Source organism: Corapipo altera, unplaced genomic scaffold (genome assembly GCF_003945725.1).
Source record: "Corapipo altera isolate COAL_440 unplaced genomic scaffold, ASM394572v1 44, whole genome shotgun sequence".
NCBI lineage: Eukaryota > Metazoa > Chordata > Aves > Passeriformes > Pipridae > Corapipo > Corapipo altera.
The window spans coordinates 12837093-12864300 of record NW_020884880.1 but is presented as its reverse complement, the minus strand read 5'-3'; the positions used below and the strand labels follow the sequence as shown (position 1 = coordinate 12864300).

The 27208-nt window shown below is 37.4% G+C and overlaps 1 protein-coding gene across 1 annotated transcript in view; it reads left to right on the top strand.

Annotated features, from left to right (window-relative positions):
• The window catches only part of JAZF1 (JAZF zinc finger 1), a 189936-nt gene that overhangs the window by 143008 nt on the left and 19720 nt on the right, over positions 1 to 27208 (top strand). The window contains exon 3 of the mRNA XM_027639277.1: positions 16596 to 16792. Coding sequence (XP_027495078.1) covers positions 16596 to 16792 — 197 coding nt within the window. The remainder of the gene's footprint in view (positions 1 to 16595; positions 16793 to 27208) is intronic.

Genomic DNA, 27208 nt, shown 5'->3' with positions numbered 1-27208 from the left:
TTTAGGAACAGTTATAAGGGGCTAGATGTTTGGAATGAGAATGTCATTATTTATTTCTTAACACTGAGTTTCTATTGTAGTAGTTGAGTTTTAACCAACCCTCCTTTTCTGTTATCATGGGACTATTGTTCTTAGGACCTTGACTCCTCCTAATTTCTCTAACCTTCCCAGTCTGCACATTTTGATTCATCTTCGCAGCTTCTTGTCCCATCAGGTTGCCCTATGGTGTTTTGAGTTGCTGCTGATAAGACCTCAGGATCAAGTCCTTCTGTGGCAGCACTACCATCTTATTCCACTTACCTTGGCTCTCGCTCAAGTGCTGTGGTGCCCCTGATGGTTTCATACTGCTGTGTTGCAGGATTTGAGCAGTGCTGAAGCTTGATGGTGTTTGGTTTTGATTTTGCAAGTTGCTGAGCACCTCGTGCAAGTGTTTTCAGTTACTCTTAGTGTCAGTGGGAGATGAGGATAAAAATGGTGCTGAGCAGCTCCAGCAGCTTGCTGCTATGTCACCCCTGCAAACAGACCAGGATGTATCTCTGTGAATTTTATTACCTAAGGGTAAAGGAGTTAACTTGGGGAGAGAGAACTTTTCGTGCTAAATGTCACAGTTTTTCCTGCAAATATCCATTTCTCAATTTTTTCATTTATTTATTTATCAGTTCTTTACAATAACTTGCAGCAAAAGCAAATGAAAATATTACATGTTTTTTGACTTTTGATGCCACTAGGGTAAAAAATGCTCCAGCTCAGGATTATGTTTAGCAATATCCAGACTAATTCTGAAACATTTAATTTGAAAGTCTTATTTAGGGTTATCAAAATAGAGTCAAGTGTTTGACAACTTTGCAGTAATTACTCCACAACTATTGAAAAGTGACTCGATCTGTTTGTTTTTAAGGGACAAACAGGGCTTTCGGACAAATACGGAAATCACTGTAAGACTTTATTTGCATTTAAATTAATAACTTTTATTACTCTTATTTTCATAGTTGTCATTAAAATTAATATTTTTTTATTAAATTTATATTTTGCCTTTTAGAATTCAGGCCTTTATGAGCTTTCCCTTTTAAAAAAAGTATGGATCCTGCATATAGGATTTTGTTGCCCTTTCCTCTCAATTATGCAGCACAATAGACATAAGTTACTGTGGGAGTGGAAAGGAGTTTAAGTATTTTAATTGATTGTATGTGAGTGTTTACGTGCAACTCCCATAGGAAAATACTATAAAGGCAATTTCAGAATTCTTCCCTTCAAAGATATAGTCTGTGTCTAGGGGCAAGCCTGAGTGATCCAGAAAATCCCAGTAGCTTTGAAAGTTTTTGAGTACAATTTGTGTGCAAAGCACTGTTGCTATATTGTTTAATCTTGCTGAGAGTTTATTATAAAGAAGTGGCAGTTCAAGTGAAAATTGGCTTCCATGAATGAAGAAGGGTTTTATAAAATTAGTTTGGATAAAAAGAAGAAGACAGTTCATCACACAGCTTTTGCATTTGCAGGTATTAAAAAAAATCCTTCTTCCTTTGAAATGTTGCTTTGTCCCCCTCCACTGTGAAAGACTGATTAGAACTGTCTTTCAGAGTTTCTAGGAAGTAATCTCCAAGAAAAATTATGAAATATTTATTATCATTGTATTTCATAATTTCTATATAAAATAGTTTTTGAAAATCCATTCTGAACCATGATCTGAGCTCTACCTTGACCATATTAATAGCATGGCCTTTAAAATTTTTTTGATTGATAAACAGAAATGAAAAAAAATCCATTTTGGGGAGCTGGCCTTAGAAACAGCTAAAACATTTTTGAGAATTAAATTATTTGAAGATTTAAAGCTCTTGCTTAAAGTTTTGCAAGAGGCAAAGTGTTTTGTGTCAGTGTGCTATACTGAAAGTGTTGAGCTTTTTACCACAGATGTTGATTGATGGATAAAAAGGCATAGGGGTTGCTATTATTGCCTTATATTGACAGCAGTCCATAGGTTGTTTTCCAGGCCTGTAGGTTGTAAAATGACTCCTCTGGTGTTTTACATAGGTTTTGGGGAAAATAGAAGAGGACACGTACCTCTTCAGTCTCTCAGTATTTGGTAGTTTATGTGGTAGGAATATGCCAAAGCAGACTTGGAAGGTGGACAGAGAGGGAAGGAGAGTGGGAAGGTTTAATAGATTTTTAGCCCCTGTGAATGAAATTAAATCTGAAAGTCAATATGCCAAAGATATTTTTTTAAGTTCTCGTCTCCAAAGAGAGTATGTTAATATGTAAAGCAAGGTTCATGAAATTTTTGTAACAAGCAAGCAACAAGAAGTTATTTCACTGTCTGCCTTTTAACTCTCTTTCTACGTGGCATTGCTGACATGAGAGGACTGCCTCTTACCAAGGGGCCACTTGGCCCAGGTCAGGGCTTTGGGTGAGACAAACAGCTGAGAAATGCCCTCATATAGGTTCATATCTGATGCTCGCAGCAAAAGTGGGAACAAACCTTGGCCCTGTGCCTTTCCAGATAGTGGTTCTCTAGTGTGGCAGTTTTGCAGACCAGAGTCAACACTCTGTTGACTATATTCTTAGGCCATAATGCACCAAATTTTACCCTCAGGGTTCTAATGAACTGCTGTTTTAATATAATTTTGTAGACCATCAAGGAACCACTAAGCATACGCTTATGGGAACCACCGTGTGAGCTGAGAGGGCCAGAGGTTTCAAGGCCTGTAGTCAGTGGGGTCAGCTATTAAACATAGCTAATTTTGCACTGAGGTTGTTGGTGTGATTTAGGATGATGCAGGAATTTACATTTAAAGCATTTTCTTAGACTAGCTTTTTGCAGGTGGTTGAAATAAAACTGGAATTTGAATATGCGTTGCAAGATACTGTGGCATGGCGGCTTAGGCACTGACTGAAGAATGGAAATAATGGTAGTGATGTTTTGAGGCTGTTTCCAAAATTTCTCTGCCACATTCCCTCTGTTTGGCAGCCTTTTCAGAAGCCAGAAGGGATGCAGGTGAATGTCTTGCATGCATGATATCATAACTCACTAATGACAACCTCAGAAATTCAAAAATCATGTCAGAGATTATCACACTTTATTATGGTTATATCAAAACTTGATTAATATTTAAGTCTCTCTTTTCTTTCTGGATTTTGAGCTTTTAAGATTTCTCAAGGTGTATTTGCAAACTTCACTAGAGTTTAATCAACATCTAAAAAATCTAAAACTACGGGATAGGGTTCAGGACATTTTGTCTTTATTTAAGTACCATAGTCCACTTCTCAAAACAGATTCTTTCATCAGGGCTTATCTTAGAGAACCATCCAGAATCACACAAACTGATAATTCTATTGTCTGTGTGCTGAATCGTGTTAGGTATGTGGTGGATGAGTAAGAGCTCTCCAAAGGTCCTATTATCTTGGCCACAAATTTTTTAAACTTCATTATTTAATTTTTTTGGCCCTCAAAAGCAGTGATTTCACTTGGCTGTTAAAATGAAAAAGCATATACGTATATGTTTAATATGCAGACATATATTTAATTCATATGTATGCATATGAATTAATAATAGAATTAACAATAGAGTGTATATGTGTATCCATGTATATATGGGCATATATGTATTTATGAACGAATTACAAGCAACAGTACAGTGCAACTTAAATTCTGGACATGGATTACTAATCAAGGCAGAAGATCTAAACTGGAGCAGGGGTGTGAAACAGAGAAAGCTGAGATCAGAAGGACCCAAAATTAAAAGGAGTGGTGGAATGACATTGGTAATGCGGAGAATATGCATGTCACTTGAGCATAGCAAAGTTGTTGGAGAACAAGGCAGAAATGCAAGTGTGGGTGGATAATATACATAAATGTGATTGGAGTGTAAAGAACAAAAGTGTAAAAGGTAGAGGTCTGATCTTTTCCAGAGAGTGGTAAATGGAAATGATGATAAATTCAGTAAATTACCAAAAAAGCTGCAGAGATTCATTAGAGAAAGGTCTCCATTTAATTATTTTACTTTTATTTATTCGTATAGCATCAAAACTTGCAGAAAGATCAAAGAAGAATATAAGTTATATGTCTTGGCACACAAACCACCTTAAAAGTAATACAGATTATAGCAGTCCCTGGATACCAGCTGGAGTTTGGGCTAAGATAGGTATTGCTTTAGGCAGCACCATGTGCACATGCTGTGTGTGTTTCTGTATTTTATACGCTGACATTGTAGGAAGACATATTTCATATTGATGAAAATACAAAGTGAATGATGGTGCTTTTGAATTTCTCTGGAGGGCGTGAGAGGTCAGACAGTTGTGCTGTTCCCTTTGTGCCAGGTGCTACTGGTGGTGTTCCTGAAGGTGAAGGTTTTAGGACAAGAGGCAACAGGCAGAAAGTAATGCACAGGAAGTTCCACCTGAACATGAGGAAGAACTTCTTTACTGTGCCAGTGGCCATATACTGGAATAGTTTGCCCAGAGAGGATGTGGAGTTTCCCTCATGGGAGATATTCAGTAACCATCTGGATGCAATCCTATGTCATGTGCTCTAGGATGACCCTACTAGAGCAGGGAAGTTGGACCAGATGACCTGCTGGTCCCTTCCAACCCCACCCATTCTGTGATTCTGATTCTGTGAAGCAGGAAAAGACTTTAGATTTTGTTCCTCATTATTGTCACTGACAGAGAGTTTCACATTTATGGAGTTGCATGAGGCCAAATTATCTAAAGCATCCTTGGGGTGACCAAATCTGTGGTATTTTTGTGGAATGCAAACTGAGGACACCTGTCTACTCCACTGAGACCCCTTCCCTCACATCATGTGGCGTCATAAACCCACAGTTAAAAAAAGCGAGATCTTCAGGACATCCGGAATTCTCAGATGATGTTGGTATGCACTTTCCACCACTCCATGATGTGTACTTTCCCGCCTTGCCTTGGTCTACAGATGGTTTCGGACACTTCTGGAAGAGGCCGTGCTTAATGGAGGGGCAAGCAAGTAGGCAGCTTGTTTTGGGGCAGTGCGGCGGGACAGATGGCTGTGAGGTGATGCGGGGCAGTGGGATGGAGAATGGATGTGCGGTGATGCAGGGCGGTGGGACGGGTCTATGGATGTGAGGTGGTGCGGATGGGCGGTGATGTTGGGCAGTGGGGCGGGACGATGGATGTGAGGTGGTGCGGGCGGCGAGGCGGCAGCAGCAGCCTGCAGAGGGCTCTGTGACACCGCGTTTTCCCCGGCCAAGTGCGGGGGGGGGGGGGGGAAGGGAGCACTGGGGTAACGCTTCCAACAGTCTGGTCTTAGTCTGGTAAACAGACTAGGAATTGTGGGCTAAGTCCTTTTCCTCAGGCTTTGCACCAAGGCTGAGATCAGATGACTCAGTCCGGACTCATTATTTTAATAGCCTACAGCTAGTTCACATACCAGCGGGAGTCCACAAAAAAGGCATTTAATTGTTGAAACTCAAACTGGTACATTGTAACTGCAGATTATAGTATTCAGATTTAAGTGATTCAAGTAATTTATAAAGCTTTTGCACAAGCAAACTGAAAGTTAAAATACTGATATTGTAATAAAAAGTAAATAAAACATACTTTTTGTACATTAAGAGCCAATTAAAGAGCATGATTTCATTTAACAAACTTAAAACGGGCAGGTGATATTTGCCAACATTACTACAGCTGTGTTTTACATTAGGAAATTAATTAAAATAGTCATTTATACTTTTTTCCACTTGGAATTCTTAGGCCTTTCTGTATTACACCATCTATTTTCTCTTCAATCATTGTGTTAGGGTGCGTTTGTAACCTCACTTAGCAAGCTGTATCATGACTTTGGGGGGTTTTTCCCTTACCTAATGAAAAACCGGCTTTCTGCAATAACGCCAGCGAAGCAGATCAAACAGGGCTGAAGGAACTTCCCTGCTGTCTGCCTGAGAGGCAGCGCATTGTTAGTTATTCAGATGTCAGTCCTTTTCTTCCGCATCCTAGCAGGGTTTCGCTGGTTTCATCAGATCACTGAGCTGGAGGTGGGAGGGTGGCTGCCAGCAAGGGATGCAAGGGAATGGTTTCCTGTTAGACTGAGCAAAACTGGGGGATTTACTGCACTCCCCCATACGTGCCTGGGTCTGGTGCAATAGCACACCCTGAGACTAACGGGAGCGAAATTTCAAAATGCAAATCAATGTTCTGCTTTTATACTTCACAGCTGAATAATGGGACCCCAGGAGTTATTCTTGATTCTTAGGTACTTCCCTCTCCTCAAACTGCTAATACAGTGATTACATAATGAACGGTTAACTTTGTCAGTCAAATCAGCTTAAAGCGTAGAAAGGTACATTTTTTAATATAGTGCATAATTACAGAAACTAGAGTTCATTATTCCATTTGTATGAAAGAGCAAACACACATGTGATGGTTATCTGCTTCCTTCTCTACTTTTCCTTGTATACCTTTACCTGAACTTTCTTGCCTTTTAGGAGGAATCTTTCGAATCAGATATTTTATGGACGTGTGACTCATTGCAGCAGAGTCTGAAGGACTGGGAACATTCAATTTGCCATTTTAGTGGGGCTGAGTTGTTTGTAAGTTGCTATCGTCCTCTCAAACAACTCACGATGCCTGAAAACTTGGTTTATTAAGACCAGACATTTCACATTCCTAATGTTAAGATTGCTGCAATTTTCCATTATAAACTTTACACCCCACCCAGTCCTCTGAATGCAGATTTATAAATCGGTTTTAAAAAATGCTTCTCCATCTAAATATTCACTTACATTTTAAGCTTTGGAGAGCATCTTTTGAGCTGAATGCTCTTTCTCATCTGGAGGATCATGTTCTGCATTAGTGTTTTCCAAAACAGATTTAATGTTTCTTTAAAGATAAAATCGAACACTGAATGCACTGCAAATGACTTTGGTGTCTTTGTATTTGAAAGGTTTCAAGAATTAATTTATTATGAAGCTTATTACCACAGTTTCTTTTTGTCATATTTTTGTTGAATGGATATTCTGGATTGCTTACTGTATTGATGCTGCTGGAGGAGCCAATGCAGACAGTATGTGATACATTTCTGAAAGACTGAAAAAATGTATTGGTTAATGTGTTTGACTAATACAGTGTAAAATACTGAAGATTGGCTTATTTATGCAGATTGATATTATGTATCCTCAGAGTTAATAAGCAATGCTTTGTGATAATATCTATTTTTAAATGCTTGCGTAATGAATCCGTCTTTGGGTGTTGACTTGAATTCTCAGAAGAACTTGACACAAAATGACACAAGAATACCAGACATAAATGGAACATTACCAGAATAAAATATCTGACATTTTAACTCTGTGTTCTTAAAGTTAGAAGTCCTTGAGACATCAATAAAATGAAACCGAGTCCAACAGTAGAAGTGTGTGTCATGTGTGCACAGAGCTATTTCTGTGTAGGGCTGACTGAAAGAAATTGTTTTTACATAAATAGTTGCAATAAGCTCTTCAACAAGGAAAGAGGGTGGACCAGTAATGGAAAAAAATACAGTATTTTAGGTTAAGCACATATGAACGTAAAACATCCTACTGGAACTAGGCAATTTGACAATACTGGAGCCTGTACAGAGAACCAGAGTGGTTCTCTGGGGCTGGTACAGTACTTAGTCTCACATAAGATCTATTTTGAGATTAGAGTCAAATTTAGGAGATACAGACCCTTTATTTTTAGTCCATGAGCAGATTAATTCCATCGTCTTTGAAGAGATTGGTAATTTATTATTATTATTATTATTTATTATTATTCTACAAATAAGAAGGCAAATACAATTTAACTCCCATGAACTTTCCTCTTGCTAAAATAAAAGTTAAATTTTTACTCTGCCTTCAAGAATTTTGCACTTCACTGTTGTGAAAGCCTAGAGTAGTATAGTAAGTCATAAAATGTGAAATTACAATATTTAAAATATTTAAACTTTATAACTGATAGGTTAATTTAGAGTATCACTGAAAAGATGCCATCAGTACTATTTCATCTGAGATAGTGTTTGTTCATAGTAAGAAAAATAATTTTAGGGCTTTGTATATGTGATGCAGATTTAAAAACTGTTGGCGTGCATTCTTAAATTATGTGGTTTAAAAAATACTTAAATATTGAAATACTCCTTTTCATTTCATGTTATCTATGTCTGCTAAGATTCTCATATTGGTCTCTGTAATGTTTTACTGCTGTGTGACATTACATTTTTCCTGTATATTAACAAGGATATGAACTGAAATGTAAGGACTCACGGCATTATATTCAACGATTAATTAAGCAATAATCCATGAGGTATTTGTTGTTAGCAGCAGGCGATGACTGGTTCGTTCGTTAATGGCCATAAGCAAAGCCAAGGCTGATGTATGTCCTAATAAGCCTGTTGGTGAATACAGGGAGGAGGATTTTTGAAGTGAGAACTGATATGTTACACTAAAGGCAAGGGTTTGCTGCAGCGTCTTAAAAATCTGTCCCAAATGCAAGAAAGTCTACGAGTATTTTACACCATCCAAATGCTCCTGGCAAAACTCTGGAATGAGTTTGATAAGGAATAAGTTGATGTCAAGGCAGAATGCAGCATAGTAAGCATTTTCATCGGGTGTGCCTGCAAGGGTTATCATGGCTTTTTAAACTCTTCTGCATCTGTAGCAGAGGTGACAGTATCATGACAAACAGCAGTTGCCTTCCTGCTAATTACCTCCTTCAGGTATCTCTTTTGCTTAACTGTTACCTCTCACTGCATGGAAATTATGGAATCTTGAAGCTGCAGCTAAGTTATAGCTCCTTTCTGCAACTCGCCGATTTACTTCAAAACAGGGTGGAAAAAACTGGAGAAGGAGTGGGAGGGGAAAGGAAGAGAACTAGCAATATGTTTCTAATGTTTTGGAAATTACTGTTACTCTCCTAAGTTGATTTTGGTGAACTCTAATTTTGTTCCTTTTTAACACAGAAATGTAATTTGTTTGTTTTAATGTCAGAATGACTATGTGGGCTTCTCCTTAAGTCCCTGTCAGCACTCAAGGGGATAAGTAATGAATTTTCATTATGAATGAAATATCTAAAATAAGACTGCATCTGTCCTGATTACGTTGCTGTTCTAATGTTATCTATCCAGTGTGCATTTTTTCTGTCAATTTAAAAAGAATATAAACTAAAATGCAGCCCTTTTGCATTTGCTGCATTACCTACACAAATTCAAGAAAGAAAAGGCAAAAGAACCATGTTGCTGAAAAAAACAAACAGAAACCTAAAAAAAATTCCTTCTTTGGACGATTCAGAATAGAATATTAATTTTTAAGTGAACAGCTATTTTTTATGGTGGAGTGAACATACAACACTGATTTGTTTGGCATTTTTTAATTTTAAATTAAGTATTACTTGAAAAGTAGGTACAGGAAAATAAGTATAAGCAGAATAAAGGATAAGGGAAAAAAATCGCAAAGTAAAGGAGAAAAAGAAAAACACAGAAGAAAAAGAACTCCTTTCCAAACAGAAAATATTAACATTAATATATTAAGTATAAAAAGCATTTAATACATTACATATAATAAATAATTTTAAAATGGAAAGCTAGGTCTCATGTCCAGTGTTTGGTATTTATATTAACATAAGTATGAAATGTAATTCACACTCATTTTTTTTGTATATTCCTGAAATCAAGAGAGATACTAAATTTCTTTCCATTACTTTTAGCAGTGCCTTGTATTGATTAACAGAAACTAAACACTAAAAAACTTTTACTGTAGGCAAGTATATGGTTTGGGACGGGTAGGTAATTCCTGCTTTATTTTTATTGTTTGAGTGGTAATAGATTACTTGGCATATCACCGTCCATTAGCTCCACTTACATATTTAGATATGAAATTACTCAATCTTCTGAATCAATTTTCCATGCTAGAAGCACAGAATATCTTCTTGGTGAATATTTTATTGTGTCTTATTGTATCTTTTAAGAATGTGTGAAGAGCAGGCAACTGAAGTAAACCCACTGAACTCTTGGTCATATTGAACAGATTTCCTAAGGTTGCAGCCTTGAGTCTACTGACAGCAATGAGTGTGACTGCATGTTGTGTTAGACTCTTTCAGCAATGAGGCAGAAGTGTAATTTAACTTTTTTTTAAGGTACACGTGCATCCTAATAATCTCTACTACATTTGTTAAAGATGCACATATTCAGGAAGATGTGTATTACACTATAGCTGATTTTGTGGCAGTAATATTTCTACATCTTGAGAGAACTGTTTAAATAATGGAAATGAAAGAATTGTACCAGCAATGAATTATCCCTAAGGCTAATAATAAAAAGAAATCTGATTCTGTCCTGTCTCTCTAAGGTACTCATCAGTTTGTCATAAATATTCCTGATTTAGGATATACGGAAAGCTTTCAATAGAGGATATAACTGGCACTGAGAGTGAACACTGAATTCCTGTGAGTGTGCACGTTGAAGTCCTACTCAGATGTGTGTGTTTCTGCTGTAAATACTGGGCTGGAAGGCTTCTTTTCAGAAACTTGGAAATGCCCTTTAATGATCTGTTTGATCTGGTTAGTGCGTCTCATGAAACGCTATGCAGGTTTGAGAGGATAATTGAGAGGGGATTATTATTTTGTACTGTTTCTTCTTGACTTTTTATGTTTTTGTGAAATCAGGAAAAAAGCAAGACAATCAAAAGGGAGTTTTGTATGAATCATACGCGTTAGCACTATGCAAATACTCTGTAATCTAAATAGTGTGGAGGCATGTGTGTGATTATGCATGGTTTTAATGGGGCTTTTTCACACTGATGTTTCTTTTTAGGGTTTTGCCAAAACTGTAATAAAAGATCTCAAAAGAAAAAAAAAATTCTTGCTAGCTTCTGTGAAGCTAGCAGAATACTGTACAGAGCTGCAGAATACTTCTGTTTCCCCCACACTACAAAGAATGGTATGTGAAAGTGCTCAGGGGTGTTCATCAAATTATTTGAGTTGATGTATGGTATGAAACTTGTTCATATATTTCTTTCCTCATTATCACATAAATAGTGTGGCAAGGCATTAGTGGGGATATTGATTCATTTTGGTTTGACCCAGTTTTGTTCAAGTTCAACTGAGAAAAGCCTTTCATCCTTTCCAGGAGACAAGAGAGCCTACTGCTGAACTCCCACCATTTAGATTTCACCAGATTTCTCCTTAACCCGACAGCAGTTCAATTTAACAATTGTCTTTTCCTTTTAGCACTGGCTAAATCAAACTGCTTTCCTTTATCTTTTCTTGTAAAGGCAGCAAAAGGTGTGGAGGACAGTCCAAGACTGACGGGTCCACAGAGTCCTGTCCTATGAAATAGGGTCATGCCTTGAGAAGCGGATACTCCTAATCCCTCTTCAAAGTAGAGTTTTCCTGAAGTTTTAAAAGACTGTACAACTAGAAGTGCTTTCTATCCTAGCCTTTCTTTTTTTTTTTTTTAACCTAAACAATATGATGAGGAAGACTGGGAGCTAAAATTACCATCTCCACCTCCTTATTTCTCTTGGTACAGCACTGACAAAGAATTACATAAACTTCTTGAGGCAAAAGTAAGAAAAGATTGAGGGGTAAAGCAGATACAACAAGCACCTTGCTCTGATGTGTATAAAGAGTAGCAGGAGAATTAATGTGTGGCTTTCATGTATGTATGTAGTTGAGTATGTAGTATGTAGTTGAGCCAGTGTGTGCCCTGTCTGTCAAGTAAGTCTGACTACTTTTTATCTAAATATACTGCTACCAGAAGACAGCACAAATCTGTTATAAAGCACAATTTTTTAAGCTTGTTTGCAGCTGGACAGTGTTGCAGAGCACCCCTTGAGCCTCTGTGTAGTGTAATCTGCTTGTTTTGAAAGTTGAAAAGAATCCCCTCTCATCTCTTTTCTGTGTATGCAGTAACTGGAGAACAGTAGACTTGTGATTGTGACGTATCCTCTATTGGTGTATGTTTTAGAGACTAGATCATGAAGAAATCATATGTAGCAAATTAATATTCAAATCTAACCAAGTAGCTGTGATGCACCTTCTTCCCTGTCAGCATAAATGTCTATGGACATAGAAGCAGAGCTGCTTCAAGAAGGGCTAAATTCCTGCATCAGCTACCTTTAGCAGCAAGAAAGAGGAGGAAAGGGCACCTCACACCCTGATGAGCATTATCAAGAATATACATTCTGAAGCGCAACCTGGGTATTTTTTCCCTTTCAATTTATTTGCAACTCATTTTTATAACCCCTACCCTCAGTCTAGATGTACGAGTCCAGAGCTCTTAAACTTTCTTAGAATTGTGGGTAGCATATGATTTATCATAAACTAACTCTGACATCATCATGTGAGTCACATTGGGGCATGATCATGAAGCCATGCCTGCTAATAGCACAAGGAAATTTCTGAGAGTGTGTTCTGCTTCTGTTCATTCTTGATTCCAAAGCTTTTGGGAGTGACGAGACAGAAATATTGCAAAGGTTTGATTTGAAAAGGCTTTTTTGAATTTGAACATAGCCTCTGCTTTTTTGTGACTTTTTATATTGGTAACAACAGCTAATGCTGTTCGTGTTATATTGCCACCTATATGAAAGGTTGTGCAACACTTTCCATTATAAGACTGTTTCAGTTGCTTATTGTGTTGCCGACATTTATCTGTTTGGGCTGAAATTTTCCGTGTCGGGTGTCTCCTTCAGGCTGAATTTCTTGGGAAAGTTTCAATAAAAATACTTGAACCATTCCAGGGAATGAGAAGAGGGGGAAAAACTGTATTTTGCTGCAAGTATTTGATTCAGAAATCACTGGGCATACATATTTTGGAGCAGGGAGTTGAATTATTAGGAAGGCAAAAAGGTGAGGAAAATAAAAATGGTTGTAGAAGAGATCTCTTTCTAAAGAGTTCACTCCTCCCTGATGTTATGAACCATTGACAAGACAGCACACGAACACTACGCTTTTCAAAACAGGGTCAGGGAATGTCTGGGAGCTGAATAACTCTCCTTGTTTCACTGCATCTATGCGGTGTATTGGTTTTGGGGAGAGAGGCTTCTGAGGTGTAAACAAGATCCTATGCAACAGGAAAGGTGACTGAAATCCTTATAATGGTAGAACTGGAGGGGCAGGTTTATGTGGATAAGAATAACTTGAAAATAGCGGAGGTAGATTTGCTCAGTAAGAAGATGGATCTGAGGATGGTGAGAGAGACTATCAAGGAGATGGGATTTAACCTAAGTGCTCTTACAGCAATCTTTGTTAGTTCCAGTTCATTTTCTGTTTCCCAGACATCTTGTGTATTTAAATGAGGCAGGGAAAATTGCATTCAGTCATGTAATTTAGAGACCAGTATTCAACCTTAATTCCAGCATGTTTCATTCCTGAACACTTGATGTTGCAACCATAATGTATTTTTCAACATGAAAATTAAAGCCTTAGTTGAAAATGTTATTTTATACCCATCATTAAAATACTTATATTGTAAGCTTTGAAAAACACCACCCTAGTTAGACACATGTATAATACAGCATTTCAATTAAAATACTGAAAAATGTTTTCTTTTAATCCATTTAGAGAAGTTTTCTTTTCAAAAACATAACACTGCCAGTACTTCAGCAAACATGTATGGGACTGTTTGGATCTGAAAAGGTTAATTCCATACTTGAGTTATCAGAAACTAAACTTTCCACAGACTGCCTTCCATTTCTCTCAGGTTCACAGTGTAGACAACAAATGACATTTTGGAATATACTTTACATGCTTAGCCCAAATGTGAGTGAGTTAAGAGGACAGGGAAAAGTTTCAGCTATAATTTCAGATTTTCCTGATTTTTATGGACTTCAACCAGACTGGTTATACCTCAATATTATTTTAACATTGTTATTTGTGGCTGAGTTTGTTAAAGAGCAGCTTTCATGCTGCTACTTTTAATATCTCAGAGTTGAGGTTATCTTCCAAGTTTTCAAGAATTTATAATGTTACCATAACATTTTCTTAAGGAATAAGGCTTCCCATCCAGAAGCAAGCGTACATCATGCTACAAATTGCAAAAATAGTGAATTAGAGGAATAGTGAATTCCTAGTTAGAGGAAAGCAAATGTGTAGTGAATGCCCATTTTATTAAGATCCTTTTAGTTCTTTTTTCTTGAATGAGATTAGACTTATATTTGAGGATGGCTTTGACAATATCATCTGCAGCCTTGTTTGAAGAAGAGAAATTTAGCACTCAACTGTTACTATGGATATCTGCATTTAAAATATTAACTTCATAAAAATGCCATATCTGGGTTTGACATGATGTATTATTGTCTCAGCTCAAAGAAGATAAGCTGTCATGTCACATACCTGTTTATTAATGTCTGTGGATTGTGTGTTGATGTTACATATCATGGCAGAAATGCACTTATTAATGCCTTTGTGGTATGGATGGACAGGATACATCTTTATTGCTCTAGTGGTGCCTAAAAGTTTATGCCACAGTGTTTTGAGGCTATGTTAAAGTACACAAATCTCTTTTGGAAAAAAGCTGGGTTTTTCAATATCTAGGCCAAAATTTTCTTTCATATTTGGCACAAATGCCTAACCCCCTGTTTTTTTCTTTCTCCCTTACCCTTCCCTATGCACCTCTTACTGTTTCACCAGCGCTGTTTTTTCTGATATATCTTTCTAAGTGCAGTCAGGATTGGGCTCAGCCAGTAGAATCTACCCAGCTCCCGCCCAGTCAGCCCCTGTGTTGCAAGCCAGTCACAAAATGTTGGGTTTCTATGGAGTCTGAATGAATATAGTGATTATATTAATATAAACTGTTGGTTTAGGCCCAGAGAAGAAACTGGACTGTCCTACAGCACCATGTTGCAAATGCTATGGCAGTTATTATGTATTGCCATGAGACCCAGTGTGACCTGAGGGTCATGTTCAGTGCAGTTGTTGTGGTACTGTGGTCTGCAGAATCAGTTTGTCCAGCCAGCCTGTGGCCTGAGCCTTGATGTGATGTCAGGATATAACCTGTGAACCAGATGACTGGTGTGGCAGCATTTCCTCTGCTTTACTCTCCTCGGGGTCTGCTGCTCTTCCTTGGGAGCTAAAGGTGGTCCTCTGTTGGATTCTGGATGTGCATCAGTGGTTGCTTGTGATGATAAGGAATGTGAAGTCACACAACAGATAGTTTGGTCACATAGCAAATACAATTGTCACATAAATCTACATTTGGTAGATCGATGCATTGGCCCCTGCTAGCAGCCAAGTACCCACATAGCTGCTTGCTCACCACACCTCCAGCCACAGCAGGATGGGGAAGAAAACAGAAGGAGCAAGCGCAAGAAAACTCATGGGCTAAAATAAAGGAAATCACTTACCATGCAGTGCCATGGTTAAAGCAGAGTTGACCTGGGGAAATTAACTTCATTTATTGCCAATTAGCATAAATATTTAATTACTGATTCAGGTATTGGTTATTGGGAAACAAAAGAAAAGAACTAAAACACTTAGGGGGGGAAAATGCCACCTTCTCTCCCCTTTCCAGGCTCACCTTCACTCTAGACATGTCTCCTCCCCTGCTATGGCTGCAGGCCACGTTCGCTCCCTTCGGTGAGGTGACAGGAGGTGCAGGGGTTGGAGTCAGGTTGGAGGGCTTTCTCTCTGCTGCACCCTTGTTTGTCACTTTTCCAGTGCTCTGATGTTGGTTACCCATGGGCTGCAGTGCCTGCAAGGGTGTACCTGCTCTTCACCATGCAACACTGACTACTCCCCTGATCTTGTTATTCTCTTATTTCCTCTGTTGCTTCCTCCTCTCTTCCCTCCTCCTCTCTCCCTCCAGCATTTTCTAACCCTCATTAAATATATTTTCCCTAAGGTGCCACCAGCTTGGCAGGAACCAGAATAAAAGTGAAAAAAGCTCTTTTTATTATAGATAAGGTATCCCATGCAAAAATTTGCACTGCTGGAATTACTGCACTACTGGTGCACACCCTTCATCGTGCTGGTGGGATTCCCTCTCAGCATCCCACAGAGATGAACTTTGAGTTGCATTAGGCCTTCAGCAGCATGTACCAAAGCTCTACAGAGAGACCTCACTTGGTTTTCAAGAGTTGGAAACTCCCAGTTTGAGAAATTGCAATTTAATTAGACATCTTTTATGCCAGGCAACATTGTCTAAAACCTTTAGCAAAAGAATGTGATTACCTTAAGTTGGAAATGATGTATCTACACAAAGTAGTTCCTACTGTCTCTTTAACTTTCAGATTCAATACATTTGCTGCTAACATTTTTCTCTGTTACAGCTTCTTAGCTGCTTTTTCACAGAATGGTTGAATGTAGTAACTGTGAACAACTGAGTACAGTTATTATATTATTGTTTGTAATGCTGAGCTCTGGTTGGAAAAAACTTGTGTGTTCGCACATGATGCAGATATCTAATGTAAGTTCTATTGAAATCAGAAGGAAATGGCCCAGATCTTTAACATTGAAATAAAGCTTTTGATGAAGTTTGTATTTTTTAGATTTGTGTGTTGCAGAGGAACTTGTCATGACTGAGTTTGAAGCTCCATTGGGTCACTGAGGGCAAAAAATATTTTACTTAAAGCTTGTTTGAGGACAGTGTTTCAAACCTCTCATCTTCATGATTGTCCTTGTTCTAGATTTATGACTGATGCAGCCCGACGTGAGCAGGAGTCTTTGAAGAAAAAGATTCAGCCGAAACTCTCTTTGACTTTGTCAAGCACAGTGTCCCGTGGGAATGTATCTACTCCACCTCGCCACAGCAGTGGAAGCCTTACTCCTCCAGTCACCCCTCCAATCACTCCTTCCTCTTCGTTTCGCAGTAGTACTCCTACAGGTGAGCACCTACTGTTTGCTTTCTCCCAGATAAACTAGCAGGTTTGCTATATGGCATTTAGAGAACAATACACATTGGGAACGACTGGGAAGAAGAACAGCTAAAGATAAAACAGAAAAACTTTGGGGTATTTTATTTACATTTGGCTTGCAGTCTCTAAAATGTGTTTGGGCATTTGTTTCCAAACTCTTTGCTAAAGCAGAGAAGGACATGAACTTTAAAAACCACAGCTGAAATTATTACATGAAAAAACTAACCTTACCAGAAATACCAAATGCGCAAAAGACCTCTTATGTATCAGTAGGAGAGCTTTGCATATGATAAAGTGCCAGTTAAAGATTAAAAAAAAAAGTGGTATCTTTTTTTCTTTAGAGGGAATTTGAATTTATAGATAAATGAGTGCTTCTGTCATCATGTAGACATGACTTACATTAGGAAACTATGTTCATGAAAAGAAATATATGAAAAAAATTATCTGTGTTTTCTTCAAAAACAAATGTTCCATTGATTTTACCAGGTATAAAATTCCTGAAACTGAAAATTGCTTACTCTGCCAAACCAGATCTCTTGGCCTGAGTCAGTCTGATTTACATTAACTAGAGATCTTGTCAGATAATTCAGGTACACTTCAGATTAAATACCAGTATTTCCTTCTAAAAAGCTAAATGCATATGATAGGGTTATTCTATTCTATAATTAGTAGGCTCAATATAGTCTCCTTAATAGGAAATCACATGAACATCACTGCCTTGAAAACTATTATGCCACATGTTTTTTATATAGGCTATTTCATGTCTTAGTATTAATGGTTAAATAGAAAAGTTGTAGCAGTCCTTGCGATGTTCTGTGTGGACGTTGCAAAATGAACTGATTGTTCAGTATGTCCCTGGTTATGAAAAAGGGAAGCACACTGAGAAAAGTTGAATGATAAAGTCCTAATGTAATTCAGAAAATTTTAGATTTTCTTAATTATTTCACATTTGCAACAAACTGATTTCATTTTTTTTACATACTACAGATAGCAAGAAGTTTCTTCTTTCTTTTGTTTACTTTTTGTACAGCTCCTTCTGAGAAGGCTGATTCATGATGTGGTGAGGTAGTATAACTTTGAACTTCTGTCAGGTACATTGGCTAGTGATGTACTCTTTGAAACATGTTCCATCAAATACTAAAGAAAATGCCAGCATCTGTCTACTTAAATATTTTTATTATTAAATATTTTTTAAAGTTTTCAGGTTACTCTGAATGTTGTTTTACCTGTAGTTAAGAGAATCAGCTTGTTATGGCTGCGCTTCTGAAAGTCCTGCCTGCGAGGTTATAAATAATGATCTTCCACTTTCTGCACCCTCAGTTCCAAGTTCCCTGTTGGAGCCCTTTTCCAAAGCTAGGGTTTGTAAGAGCCTAGTAGCAAAACACATACATTCTTTAAGACTTTTTTTTTTTAATTAACTATTAACTGAGTTGCATTTCAGCAGCTTCAACCCAGAATTTCCATTTTTGTCATCTTAAAAGTTTTCTGGACCTAAAGTAAGCATTGAGATTTTTCTGGTAACTACAGGATTTTTCCCAGTGTTTACTTGGCATAGGATTTTGTTCTAACTTATGTAGGTGAGGTGCTCAGAGTCATGCCAGGACTGAGTTTCTCTTTCTGTGGGTGCAGTGCCTGCAGAGACAGCCCATGAGGGCCAGCAGACTAATTTTAGATATGCAGCTCACATGTCTGTTATTGCCTGATGGGAATCTTTTTCCCTCAAGTGCAAGTATATATGGCAGTTGACTAGCAAGGTGATACAACCAAGAGTAGTTAGGCAAGATCTGTTTCAGGGAAACAATTTAGAGTGTGTAAATCATCCTACGTTTCAGCCTCACAGTGCCTACACAACTTTCAAGCCCTACAGGCATACCCTCCACTGCATCCAGTGAGAATGAAGAATACTGCTGTATTCCTTCCGTGCAATCCTGTTTGATTTGTACTCCGAGCAAACTTGTTAATTCGTCTTTGAATGCAGGTAAACATGTATGCTGTGGTAACTTGAGAAAACAAAGAGGCTGTTTCTCCCTAGGTTGCCTGAAAATGCATCATCTGGGTTATGTTCTGTATTTGTTTTAATCCAAATATAGTTGTTGTCCTCATCCTCCTTTAGAGCTATACTTTTTCAAAAATAAAATGGGATTGCTTTGACCCAACTCGTTCATGAAATTTTCAGAATGGCCATTTCCCTTTTATTATCTCCCATCTCAGTTGTTCGATACTTTGTGAGGGTACCAAACTTCAGCAGTGTGCCTGTCAGTACTGTACTGCACAAGGCATGACGCCAAGAAGGTGCCACTTGAGATGCCAGAGAGGAAGCATGCCCTCCAGGCTAGTGAGGTGGCATGCAAATACGCATGTTCATCAGCAGAGAGTATCTGTCCTATATGGCTTTTTGCCATTCTTGTTCAAGGTAAAAAGCGGAAACTTCACTCATCTTTTGAGTCCCATTTTCCATGTGCTGTCCTCCCTTTCAGTATGCTGCTCATCTTGGCTTTCCCAGGTGTGTTAGTCTTGCCTTGGGTGAAGCCAGCAGCTGCCTGAATCCCAGTCACGTTTGTGCATGTCCTTACATCTACATCTCACCATTTCCTGGTGCTTTTAAGCTACTGTTGTAATTTTTCAGCAAAGCATAATTTCATATAATGATCTCTCATGTATGCATTGACCAGACTCAAACCCACTTAGCTTGTGAAATTTGATAAGAAACAGTTCAAGTTGGTTTGGCTGCAGAGAATGTTTATTAAGTTTTGCAGTAAAAATCTGTGCCAAAAGACTAAGGGGCCACGTTCTCAGACAGAGCTGAGCAGCCTCCAAGCTGACACACGTCGATGCTGCAAGTGTCACATGTGCATGTATAGTACCTTCTTCTTTGTAAATGAGTTTATTCATGGAGAAGTGGAAGTATTCAGCAAAGAAGTGTACTCTTTAAGGCTCTTCTCAGGTAATAAGGTAGACATGTATTTATCTTCAGACTCTGTATGTGTTAGTCCCCTGAAATGGCCTGTTTGTGGTTTGTGGGAAGTAGAAATGCAGTAGTTAATTTTCTATACCTCCCTTCTCTTCCCTCAGGGTGGCTGGCATATGCTCTCTGCTTACATTTGGGTTTTTGTTCCCTCTCCTATAACAAGTTTTCTCCTCTTCTTAAGACCTGCATCCTCTAATGATTGCAGAAGTTCACAAGTTTGTTCCAGTTTTTATTTTTAACAGTAGTGTCTCCCAGGAGACTTTGTTTAGTAGGGCTTAAATGCTCTTGTTAGAGTTCGCAGGCAGGATTTAGCAAAAGAAATGGCTTCCATCAGCAGTGCAGGCTCCTTAGGGTGATAGGGAAATACAGCAAAGTAGGACCAGCACACAGCTTATTTTGGAAAGACATTAACAGTCTGCAAACATTGAAATATCTCTTTATTTAAGGAGCACTCAATTAAGTCACAAAAACTTATGTTGCCTTTATTTTTAAATGTCAATTTTAAACCCGCAAAACTAATGAAGTCTAGTTATGGATAAAAATGGGGCTGGCATTGCATCTTTAACATATGCTGTTAATTTTTTAAATGTTTTCATACATCTGTGTGGCTCACAGATGAAATTTCCACCCCTAACTTCCTGGCTTTTGAGTGTAAGTCAAAGCATTGACATTCGTTTGAAAACCGTGATATCTCTTTGTACTGAAAAGCTTCAAAAAAGGTACAATGATAGTAACTTATTGGTAATTCATTATTAAAATAACCTGTTCCCAATTTTAGTTAGAAAAATAATTCATAGTAATGAAACTCAGATCCAAAAAAAAAATTAAAAATAAAGCCACTTCTGCATTGAAGGAATGCCAAAAATCATCTGAAACCACCACTATTTTGAGATATTTTTTTCTTTACTCTTTTCTTTTTTGTTGTTGGTTGGTTGGTTGTTTTTTTTTAACTATTCCAGGTCTGGAATAGTAAATTTCAGCCTAGAGTGAGTTTTTGGCCTTCCTATAAATCCTAAAGTAAGTGTTTAATACCACCAACTGGCTTTTTAATGGTTCAACCCTAAGTCTTGCCCACCTCCCAAAAAAAAGCTGGAATACTTGAAGACCTCATAATTAGCATTACATTTTACTCTGAAGAAGCTGGCTCTCAGACATCCTTTCCTATTTATTTTTGATTTTAATAGATTACAATTTATAACATTTATGCTGTTTTAATAGGTTTATAGACCTACTTACTGCCTGGTCATGTTGGGCAGTGGATGGCAGCCAGACCTGGCATGAAGCATTGAGGATGATGTGCTAGGCTGGAACAGCTGTGGCTGTTCTCTCAGTCTCCTTCCCCTTATGAAGGAGATGAAAGAGTGAAGTTTTCATGGGTGGTCATAGCTGAACCCATGAGAGAATTGGCAAGTCCCATTTTGATTTGCAGCTGTCATTTAAGTAGGTGAATAACTCTTGGTTTGTCTTATTAATTAGGATAAATGCCTCTCTGGGGAGTCATATTTGTCCAGTCATTTTGATTGACTGCATTTGAAAGATTCTACCTTTTATTAATACGGCGAACTTCCTTGAAATTTCCACTAGTCCTGTCTCAGTAATTATGAAAGTGACCCCATTTTCTAACCACAAAAAATACCTAACTTTTCGGTCTTTTTTTTTCTTTCTAGTGAAACTTGAAAGTAATAATTAATTTTAATCTGGAGTAAAATAATACTTTGTGGGATTGGCCTTAACCTTTAAGAAACCTAAGATCTAAATGGTGGTATTTTAATCAAATATGCCTAAAAATTCAGTACAACAGTGTTTTAAAACTTTAAAAAAACTATGACTGAGGCTTTCAAGTTAGTACTATCGATGCAGAAATCATTACATTTACCAGCTGAGGATACTGTCTGAACACTGATTTTTTTAGACTTATAGTAACTGAGTAGTTTTTTAGATATAGTATAGTATAGTAGTTTTCTTAAACTGAAATCAGAATCATTTTGTAGCTGCATCAGTAATCATAAAGTTGCACTGTTTCAGTCAGTTAGAACATACCATGTGAAATGGCCCAATTTTTGTCTACTAAATTATACTAGTGGTGAAACATGACTTTATATAATATGCAATTCTGTGACAGAAAGCAAAATTCAATATATTTTTTCAGCTAAAGAAAACAAAATCAGTCTTCCCCTAGCGTCTTATTTTCAGAGCCTGGTGTAATTAAGAGTACATTTTGTACCTAGTGTGACTGCATTCTTAAATACTTGCAATAATTTTAAATATATTTTTGTTTGTTTTAGGTTTAGGTAACTAAATTAAAGAGAATCATGTCCCATTTACATCATTAGGGAATATCTTCTAAGATTAAATATCTTCTAAGAGGTATTTATAAACTTTTATTCAATAAAATTAATAGATCCTTACAACTCAGACTATTAATCTTTCCTCTGATTCAACTGGATTTTGTTCAAGATTCAAATGCAACTACTGGCAAAACAGTGACCAAAAAATTACAGCTTCCTTCTGTGTTAACAAGTGTTCTTGTTGCTGATGAAATAATTTAAAACTTCATTGTTCCCTCTATGGGCGACTAATTTACAGGGGAAGAAAGTCTCCATATTACAACAAAAGATCTCCTTTCTCCTCCTACCAAAGGCAGTTGGGACTCAGAAATTAATCTGTAAGGATCCACCTTGCTTCTGGTCCATTAAGGACTTGTCTGTTGTGGAAACTTTGATTTTGAGAAGCAACGCACTGTGTGGCAGTTAATGAGTTTTCCCAATAAACCTTGTTATCTCATGTACTGTTATCTCAATGACATGAGATATCATCCCTATAATTCTGCTGTGTAGCATTTGCTTTCACGGATAACTCATGAAGGAATCCCAGGGGCCTCTTCTTGAATCTGTTCCCTTTTCTTTTCCAAGAATGCAAAAGCTGAAAGAAAACCACTCATTGTTTGCTGGTAATAGCAATCGAAACCACAATAGTAACCAGCTTTTGGAACTGGGCATTGGAATAGAGTAACAGGGATGCTGGAAACTAATATGGTTTACATTTAAATGTGTGTTTAATTTTTTTTTACTTCAAGTTGTTTGAAAAATGCGTTGTTGTAATGTAAAAACTCATTCCTCTTCATAGGTATCAAAGCAGCTAACATTTCAGTACAGTTTCCATATGTTAGGCTTTCAACAATGAAGTAATCATATGGCACAGACAGCTGTTGTGCAGAGTGCTGTAACAGCACATTAAACAGAATCCAGCAAGAAAAAGAGATCTGCTAAGCTGAACTACTTTGTGAGTTTAAAGTAGCCAGCAGAAATGTAAAAGAGCAGGGGTGTTCCTCCCACAGATTAATCGAGGACTTCGAGGAGGAGAAGTTAGGTGCTCAAGACTTTTTTTATTGATGGATATGCTATTCATATGTAGCCAAAATGATTGAATTTGTAGCAGAACTGCTATTTATATCAGAATCTCTTTGGCTTCTCTCAGCAGGTGGCATTTCTGAACTGCATGTTAGGTTGAATTAGAGTACACTATGAACCATTAAATCCACTATTCAGTTGATAATCTGCAACAGCTTTTTCTTTGGGCGATGCACATTTATTCAATATTGCTACAGCTAGAGAGATCTTGCTCTTTTGTGATGGGCTTCTCTTTTTAAGGACAGAGCACTGCAAAATATTCCTTGATTAACATCTTAAAGGAGTTTGAAATTAGACTTGGCAGGACACGGCAGTGGAAACAAATGCACGTTAATGGCATTTTGAAACTCATGCTGCAAATTCAGGTCACGTGCACTTAAGGACATGATTAATGTTAAGCACCTAATACTGAGGAGATAAATGCTACCCGACTTTGGGCACATAACAAGTGTTTTGTCAGACTGGAATGAAGTATTCAGCACTTGCAGAGTTGCAAACTCAAGAATTTATGTAGTCGCAAAAGCCCAACTTTAGCCGTTCATTCCAAAAATTCTTCACCTGTGTTAGCATGCTGTCAGTGCTTAAATCTGATTATTACACTTTATGCTAGTGTGGTATCATGCAGATGTAATTGAAAAAATAATGGAAAATAGAAATATGAAATTAGATCCCAGGGCTCTTGTGTTAAATTGTTGCTGAGAAGTGGGCTAAGAGTGCTACATTTTTGTGTGTTTGACTTATGGGGTGTCCAGCATAATAAAAGCACAAATCAACCAAACTCTACTGCAGTTTGAAAAAATATACTTTTAGATGTCTGAGGAACCATCTCATTACTTTTTCAGAGCTGTCTACTTGTTTAATTGCCTGTTCAGAGACTGAAGAACTTTTATGCTATGTCTTTATTAAAAATTAGATGTATAGACTCACTCTTGTATAAACAGTATGGGCAAATAAACCATACTTCATAAAATGAAGACCAAGTTGTGTTCTCCAGCATAATGAAAGTTTGTCTGAATGCATATGATATTTCGGGCCTGCAAGGTATGATGAAATCTATGTTAAAATATCTTGAGGAAACTGTATTGGGGTCTGTGACAAAAGTTCCTTCTGAGGGGCTTCACTGGTGCCAGGATTTCACATTGCTGTGCAGACGATGGAAGAGAACTTTCTTTATTGGAGCCAAAATGGTTCCATCTAATTGCAGGTCTGGGGCTCTATATTAATCCTGCACACTAACTAATAAATACATATGTTTGCCCAGCATTTAGTAGTCTGAGGTACTTATTCTAACAGAGCCTTATGGGTGTTCTTGTAAAAAATAATTTAAAAAATAATGAATGACATTGTGCAAAACATATGACTTAACTATAATAAATGTGTGCTTAGACATGGTATGAGATTTTAACATGAGCTTTTGGCTGAGGTCGTGACTAAGCATGAATAATAAGTGAAATCTGTGGTAGTTTCTAGTTTCTGCCTTAAGGAATAAAGCTGTAGTAGGAGGTGTCTAATAACAATGAAAAATCATAAGTAAAAATGCAATTATTTTCTATAGAGGTTTTCTTAGAACAGGTGGGATTTGTTCCCAGCAACAGCTAAAAGATGGGGTTTTTTCAGAGCTAGATGCCACATTCTCCTTCTAGGGAGCCAGGCTTTAACATTGTACATATTCATCTTTTTCTTCAGTAATCCAAAGTGAAAAATGCTCAAGTGCTCCACGCTGTGCTTGGCTAAGTGCTTCAGAAATTGATCTCTTTTTTTTTTTTTCCTAGCAATCATCTGCTGTCAGGTGACTGTCTGGGTTCCTTAGAGAGGCAAAAGTATTTATTATACTGGTTACTCAGGGAGTAGACCAAACCAAAAGAAATTACAATCCCAGAACATACTGAAATTTATGCTTGGAGGATCTGTGGAGCAAAGATAATCCCATATTGCAGGCACAGCAACAGTGTTATATCTTGGAAGTGACTGCATGGCAAATAATAATTACTAACTTATACCTCCAAATCAAACAGTTTGAAATTATCATGAAGACCAAGAATGTTAACTTAGTCAAACCTGCACATTTATTGAAATCTGGCTGTGTGATTACCTGGGTGCCTGCTCTGCAGTTTGGCTGGACGCTAAAAGAAAGATGAGAGTTGGCCCAGGCATGATGGCTGTTTCTCTTACAAGGGAGGCCATTGTGGGGGTTTTTTTGTCTCCTAGGCAGAACTGCGGTCTTTAAGGACTCTGCAAACCCAGGCCCCTTTGCCTTACAGAAATGATCCTGGTTTGTTTTACAGTGGGTTTGGGACCCTCCAAAGCCACCTCTTTCAGTGCGGATGGACCGTGTGAATGAGGAGTGCTGGTTAAGTCTTTGCAAGGAGTACATGGCCCCAAGTCCATGACTACAGTTCTTTCAGAGTCCTGTTGCTTTGGGATCCTGGAGTATTTCTGCAGGGCTGTGCTAGACAAGCCAACATAACAAATTTTTCACAGGTTTGGTATTCCCACTGATCGAGGGCTGTAACTTGTGAATATGAAGCAAAATTATGGAGATTCTCCTGGAACTAACCTTTTCTATGGTTTTCAAAAAGACACACACCATGATAACCTCCCCTGCTTAAGTCTTTTTTTTAACTGCATCCCAAACTACCTTACAACATAAGTACAAAAAGGCCTATACTACATTCACAAAATTAAATTACTTGAAAGTGGTGCTTCTTACAATTTAAATTGGTTTCAAAGTTAAAAGGCTGTTTATAAGTGTGTATAGAGGAAAATAAGATTGATATAAAATAGCTGGTGGGGAAAATAGGGCTGTGCTGTGAGAGGAAATATATGAAGACATTTTTTTTAATCACAATTCTTCTCATAGCTTTCCTCCACATTTTCTGGTTTTCTTCCTTTTTCTGCTTTATGGGTGCATTTCCCTTACAATTCTGTTGTAAATTCAGTAAAAATGTGTTGAGCCCAGTTTGCTATAAAAATATATTCTGGAAAGACTGACTCAATTGTCAGATTTTGTGCTTTCTAGTAGAATTCTTAATCTTGCCAGAGAAAAAGGCATATCAGAAATTTAACATTATATTTTATTTCTCTCATCTTGCTCACTACAGGTAGCTTTATATGTAATCTCTTACTTGTTGGACATCGTCTTCCCAGCCCCTTCAGAGCATTCTTGTTTGATACAGACATAAATTGTAAAGCTACTGCGCTGTAGAATTGTATTTTAATTGCACATACCTGTAATTAATTGTGTGGGAATTTTCACAGTACTCTCCCTAAGGAACAATTTAATTGAAAAGTAGCTGAGTTGTCTAGACTATAGCAACTCATAAAATCATCACTAGTTTTGGGTTTTGAGCTACAAAGCAGCAATAGAAACATGGCTTGTAGATTTAAAGTACTTCCAAGCACAGGAAATGTTTTATAATCCCCATCGTAGTAGTCTAACCTGGCAAACTGTTTTTAACAGGGTTGAGAACAAAAAATGTACAATAAGCTTAAAAGTAAAGATTATCTCTGTGTTAATTTGTGATAGGGTAGGAGGTTTTTTTGGTGTAGAAGTGCCCCCATTATACATAGACGTTTCTTCCTCTAAATGTGTAAAAAATGTATATTTTGTAGAAAGTATATTGTGCCTGCCTTTCACAGCTTATGGCATAGCTGGTTTAACACAGGAATACTGTGACACTGAAAAAGGTACTTCAGTGGCTCATGGTAACAATGACAGCATTCATTTTTGTGTGTTTATACTGCAAAGGCCAATTGGTGGAAGGATTTTTTTTTTTTTTTTTTTTTTTTTACTATTTAGATTTGTAAGTAATCGTCTAATTATTTTGAAAATTGCTAACTGAAAACACAAGTGTTTGTGTTCTATCTTTTTTTGAAAGATAGAAACAGTAGTTGGCCACAGGGAGCTTTTAGGTGCTTATTTAAATTTTAATTTATAATATATATTTATTTATAATTGCATATTTAATATATGCACACAAATATATCTCTCTATATGTATATATACA